This window comes from Mesitornis unicolor, unplaced genomic scaffold, assembly GCF_000695765.1.
Source record: "Mesitornis unicolor isolate BGI_N332 unplaced genomic scaffold, ASM69576v1 scaffold5867, whole genome shotgun sequence".
NCBI lineage: Eukaryota > Metazoa > Chordata > Aves > Mesitornithiformes > Mesitornithidae > Mesitornis > Mesitornis unicolor.
The window spans coordinates 27,223-33,749 of NW_010197026.1; the positions used below are offsets into that span (position 1 = coordinate 27,223).

Sequence of the window (6,527 nt, forward strand, 5' to 3'; positions counted from 1 at the left end):
TCGTGTTGCTTACAAGAAGGAGTGAGATAAGCCACTTTCAGCCTTGTCATTCCAATATATTTTTCTTTCAGCAAACCTAGAGGAATGTTCTTTTGGAAGAAGCATGCTGTGCATTTCAGGAGGTTCTTGCATAGCAATACAGGAGTTGCCAAAGTATGATTGATATTGCGATATTAATTGTACCCACATTAAAGATTATTTTTTCTTTCTTTCTCATGCATCCCACAGGTCATAAATGTTGATGGAACAATGAGGAAAACCCTCCTAGAAGATAAGCTTCCACATATATTTGGGTTCACACTGCTGGGAGATTACATCTACTGGACCGACTGGCAGAGACGAAGCATTGAAAGAGTTCACAAGATAAAGGCTAGCCGAGATGTCATTATTGATCAGCTGCCAGATTTAATGGGCCTTAAAGCAACAAGTGTTAGCAAAGTGTTTGGTAAGCATGAGCAATCATAGGCGTTTCTAGATGGGCTAGCTTTCATTAAGTAACCTTTGGACACTCGTTATGAGAATAACTGTGGTCTCATATGTTTGAATAATTTTAAAGGAAAACTGCACTATTGTTTGTAAAGTTGGGAAAATACAGTGTTGCAAAAGAAGTATGGTCTTCCAGTTTTTAGTGACGTTTAGTGAAGTCTTCCAGTACGCTGTGTGAATTTTTGTGAGAAGAATTTTGTTCCTGCCTCCAGTCTACGGGAATCATTACTTCTGGTGCTCACAGAATCGCTCTATTTTCTGTTGCTCTTTTCGTCCAGTGCGAAGTCCCAGTGGTGTTCAGTTAGCAAAATGCTTTTTACTGTGTTGGGTGGCATAGACGGAGTTAGTGGCCATTGCAATGTTGCCTCAAGGCACGTGGCGCTTAAATATTAACTTTAACGCCTAAGTTGAACTTGAATCTTAACAATGAAATCTTGCCCTTAGCATGGATCAGCAGCTGGAACTCTGTGTTCTTCCACTGAAAGGTGAATCTACTGACAGGTGCAGGCAGTGTTTCAGGTCCTCTGCCAGCATTCTGTATGTCACAGGAGCTCTTGTCTTCAGTTGTAACTCATGAGAGGTGCGTGGTCACCACAGATCTGTCTACTACCTGGAACACTGGGCTCTGGGCATAGCAGTGAATGGATTCATTGGTCAGCTATTAAAATTACTGAGAACAGTGGCAACAGAATCACAACGCCAGTATATGGATTTCCAGCCTTTCAGGAAGCTTTACTCGAAGGATAATTAATCCTCGAGCTGCAAGTTACAGCATCAGTCTGAGATACTTATGCCCTAGAAAGAGAAAGTTAAAGACACCTGGTTGACACTGATCTTGTAGTTTGGTTTGGTTTTTTGGTTGTTGTTTTTTGTTTGCTTGGGGTTTTGGGGTTTTTGTGGTGTTTGTTTGTTTGTTTGTGTGGGGTTTTGGTTGGTTGGTTGGTTTTTTGTGGTAACAGTCTTTAAATACCTAAATCCTTGGTTCCAGCAGATATAGAAGAGCACTCAGTTATCTTTTGGTCCTTACTTTCCCCTCCACATTCCTTCCCCATCTAGTCATGGTTGTTCACACAAAAACAAGTGTGAGATTGTGGTGATCTTGTTGGAACCGCTTCAGCTAGTGTATCTTCTCAACTTTAAATTAAACAGCTGAGAAAGAACTGCAGTTATCCAGCTCTTTTCTCACCTTTTTGTATCACCGAACATGATAAAAAGCTAAACTGATAAAACTGGTGGTTTCAAAGAGATACAGAGATGCCGTACTTGGCCAGAAATAACCAAGCTGGACATGTTACCTGCCTTCAGTGAAGGAATTTGAACTTTGGGGAAACTAGAAGGATATGTTGTAGCTGTTACTTGTTCTATAGAAGGATTAGTACCAGCTTCTTAATTCTTGGATAGAAGGAAAGAAACAGTTTTGAAAGTCGTCGTTTTCAGATTTCCCTGTTGACAACCCATAGTGTTAACTTATTTTGAAAGTTATAGTTACACTGCATTTCAGCTCAGCCTTTCTCCCTTTCCTTTCTCCCCTACCTCCACAGTGTACCAATATCTGTTTTGTTTTGCTTGTTTGTTTGTTTGTTTGTTTTTAAGGAACTAATTCGTGTGCAGAGAACAACGGAGGCTGCAGCCATCTGTGTTTATTTACACCTCAGGAGACCAGGTGTGCCTGTCCCAATGGCCTTGAGCTGTTGAGTGACATGAAGACTTGCATCATTCCCGAAGCCTTCTTAGTTTTCACAAGCAGAGCAGCAATCCATAGGATTTCCCTTGAAACCAATAATAATGATGTTGCTATTCCTCTCACTGGAGTCAAGGAAGCATCTGCTCTGGATTTTGATGTGTCTGATAACAGAATCTATTGGACTGATGTTAGTTTGAAGGTATTACTGACATGTGAATTCCCTGAATGTGAAGCCACAGAGCAGTTACTTTGATCTAACAAAGGTCTCTGTTATGTGATCTGTCCTTCATTTGCTAATGTTGTCATTGAATTGCATCCAAGGAGACTCTTGGAGATGAAGACAGTTGCATTGCTGCATGCACAGTTGGGTGACAGGCATCTTCCTGCTTCAAATAAAAATCCTGAGCGGTGTCTGCTCATACCAAATGCCTAAGTCTTGGATGCTGCATGTGTTGCATCCATATATGTATCTATTGTAGAAAAGCTGTTTTCATGTCACAGCACAGTAATCTAAACATCAAGCTTGGCAACCCCCTGAGCCTTCTAACCTTTTTCAGTTTTGTTTGGAAGGCAATCTCACTCAGTATTAACATCTAGCAAGTCAATTGTGGATTGATTGCTGTTAGTATGTGGCTCCAACTTGGCACAGAAAAGGCCAGGGAACTTGTCCAGTCCCCTCCACACTGTGTTAAGCCCCAGTCTGCCTCCAGTTCTATCCCAGTGTGTTGCCCAGGAGTCTGACATTTTCTGTGACATGTTTGGTCCAGGTGCATGCTAAAGTGAGTGTTGTGCTGTTCATCAGTGTTACTTTGCTTTTTGAAGTGAATTGTAATAGTACGAAATTACAGATTCTCCTCTCTGTTTAGCATCTTGATAGGTTTTTCCAAGAGTGATCAAAGTTTCCTTGCCAATGTGCCAAAGCCATAATAAGGAAAAGCTAATTTTTAGTGACTGCAGGGCACATGCAGTTTCCATAGACTTTTCCGTGAAGACAAATGAGGGTTGTGCTTCAGCGTTAACGGCGCAGAATGTGGTGTGGATACCTTTCCTTTAGGAATGGTGCCAGTGTAATAAACTAGCATACTGCAGACACAGTTACTAAATAAATCTCATGCAAGCATGTGGAGAGCTGGAACTATGGTCATCTTAACCATTTGTAGTGGAAAATACATTACTTAACTGTGTCAGTGCATAGATCCCAGTTTTGCTGTACGCAGAACTGGAAATCATTTTACTTCTTTGTGGCCTCCTGAATTATCCAGCATACTGTGTTTTCACATATGCGTCAGCGTATGCTTCAGCACGAATGGGTTTTCATTCCCCCTGTCCTCCTACCTTGTGAAGATTAGCAGCAGGTAGTGTAACGCCAGAGCATGCAGTCATCTCCCTCTCCTTTGGCGACCACCACTTCCATGATCTCTTCCTGCCTCTGGTGATATAAGGACTCATTTTCAAAAAGGGATTATACTTTTTTTGAGACGTGAGTGATACCTGTAAAAATATACACCACCATTTCTGGTTTTGACGTTTACCTTTAAAAACATAAAATGTCTCTTACCCTGATATATTCATTCATCATATTATTAAGAAATTAATAGCTGAAATACTAGCAGTCGCTCCTTTTTAGGAGTGGCTTATTTATATGTACACAGTCTCTGCCCTGTGACTTCCTCTGTTGAGCGTCCATAACTAAAATGTAGGTGGGATCAGCCAATTTGGTCCAAGTGACTGATCATGAGAAACAATTGAATTCAGATTTCGCTGAATTGAGATGTGTTTCTGAGACTTAAAAAGTTATATAGCAAATTAATTTTTTAAAAACCCTTTTTGTGTGCAAATAGAAGAGAGAGAGAAGGGGCAAAGAAGAATCGGCAGATGAATAGTGCATTCTGAAAATCACATCCTTTTAACGTGTACTGGACTGGTCATCAAAAACCACTAGCTGTCTGGAAATTTAGGTCTTTTTATCCTGTGAACAGCTATATCTTTTTTGACAATGGAAGTTTATTTAAAAAAATGTAATGCTGACTGATTTTTTTTTCACCGATTTCTTTTCTACACTAAACCTCATAATAATTTTTCATTTTTATTTCAGTGGGGTATCTGTAAATGCTATAATATTTTTACACAATTGTTTTCCAGACCATAAGCCGAGCTTTCATGAATGGGAGCTCTGTTGAACATGTGATTGAGTTTGGGCTAGATTATCCCGAGGGAATGGCTGTAGACTGGATGGGAAAGAACCTCTACTGGGCAGATACTGGAACCAATCGCATTGAAGTAGCCCGCCTGGATGGACAGTATAGGCAGGTGCTTGTGTGGAAGGACTTGGACAATCCGAGGTCTCTGGCTCTTGATCCTACCAAAGGGTAAGAGACAAGCTTTGTGTGCATATTCTTGTACATGATAAGTTAATTGGCAGGTTTTGTAGCTCCATTTCTTCAGGGTCTTTGAAAAGATGATAAACACTCCTCAGCCCTATGGGTTACAATGAAAAATTAAGAATTGTCAATCGTATTTTTCTGCCTTTGTCTAAAAAGGAGTACTGTAATACTGCTCATAACCACATGGGTTATTCCTTTTTTATTTTTAAGAACTGAAAATAAATTTAGAAAAATCAAAGCATGCAGCTAAACACAGTCTTACCTAGCTGATGTACCCTTTTTTTTCCACTTCCCATTGCAGATACATGTACTGGACTGAATGGGGAGGGAAACCTAGGATTGTTCGAGCATACATGGATGGAACAAACAGCATCACTTTGGTGGATAAAGTGGGTCGTGCCAATGACCTCACTATTGACTATGCAGACCAAAGGCTGTATTGGACTGACTTAGACACAAGCATGATTGAATCATCAAATATGCTAGGTAATCCAGTGTTGTATTGCAGTACAGAAATGTGCACTGACCATAGTAGTTGAATACATGAAATTGGAATAACTGAATCTGTGTGACTATTTTCCTTATGAGAGGAAATGAAGAGTTAAATGTTTAAGGAGATTTTAAAAAGCTGCTAAATCAATGAGCATATGATGATTTGTAATGATGGTGAGATGTGATGTCATTTCTCTGTATTGATATCAAACTGCCTGTGTTTTACCAAAGCAGAGATGACCTCTGAGTTTCTCAAAGTGAGGACAACTTATAGCTACACTGTAAACCCCCCCTGACTTTTTAGTCTGGACACTAATCTTCTGTTGAAGTATTATCTCTGTTTCCAGCTTCAGTCTAGTTGTATTAGTTCAAAACCAAAACCAAAACACCGCTTGTGTTGCCTGCAGTCTGAAGCCACCATGCAGCTACTTCCACAATGCATCATAACACGTTTTGTACACAACTTTATACCATTTTGTATCTTCCACTGGCATTACGTTTATACATACAAGGGCTGTGCTGAGATTTACTAAATTTTCACACTGATATTGACATGATAACTACCTGGATCAAAGAAGGGAGTTTTGTTTTCTGCAACCGTAGAGCTTTTGTATCATCCAAATGTTTTGTAAATATCAAATGGTCTTCAAGGTTTTAGCTAGGCAGATATGGATTCCTTTTTGAGAACATGGAATTTATATGAAGTTTCCAAAGGCCACACAGTGAATCAATTATAGGATCAGAAATGGAATCCAGAAGTTCTGTTTCCAAGGAGAGGCCTTCGTGAGATGGGAACCAATGTCTCCGAGACTCCAGTGTAAAAATCAAACTTTATGTGGCAGACGTATGGTATTTAAACAAGCTCATACAGGATTGCTACAAAGGCTATCACTGATTTTTCATTTCTTGTATTTGTTGCTTTGGGATGACAACTGCTGATTGGATGTTACTGTTCAGAAATTGCAGTAAGATTGTTTCTTTATCTAGGGTTGGGTTTTTTCCATCCAGAGTGCATGATTTATCAAAGCTCTCACTAAGCTTCTGCATTAAACTTAGAGAAGCAAAATAGCTGGAGGCAAGCTTAAACTAGAACCTGATTGTGGCACTGAAAAGAAACAGAATATTGAAATAATCTGTGGTATATTAAACTGATTCTAAAGTTGAACCTACTGTTAACATTTATTTGTGGTGAGAAAATAGAATAATGAGCACTGAAGCTAACACATATCAACATATCATATCATAACATATCAGTGTTGTATGATGTCTTTTTAGTTAGCAGATTCAGGTAGACCTCCAGCAAGAGGGCTCATTGGTTAAGGAGATGTTATTAGACTTGGCCTACATTATGCAATGCCAGTCTCCTTGCCAGGAGAGATCTGAATGAGTGTTGCCGATAGAAACGTCTGCCCCACCAGCTATTTATAAAGCAGTCTTAAGTGGATGAATGAATGCTGGCCCAGCTTAATCTTGGGCATTAC

The 6,527-nt window shown here is 39.7% G+C and overlaps 1 protein-coding gene across 1 annotated transcript in view; it reads left to right on the forward strand.

Moving 5' to 3' along the window:
• Positions 1–232: 232 nt before the first annotated feature.
• LOC104543943 (low-density lipoprotein receptor-related protein 5-like) overlaps positions 233–6,527 on the forward strand; it is a gene marked incomplete at its 3' end in the record, with an annotated part of 15,171 nt that continues 8,876 nt past the window's right edge. Inside the window, exons 1-4 of the mRNA XM_010188663.1 lie at positions 233–445; positions 2,080–2,369; positions 4,313–4,539; positions 4,856–5,040. Of these exons, the coding sequence (XP_010186965.1) occupies positions 250–445; positions 2,080–2,369; positions 4,313–4,539; positions 4,856–5,040 (898 nt within the window). The remainder of the gene's footprint in view (positions 446–2,079; positions 2,370–4,312; positions 4,540–4,855; positions 5,041–6,527) is intronic.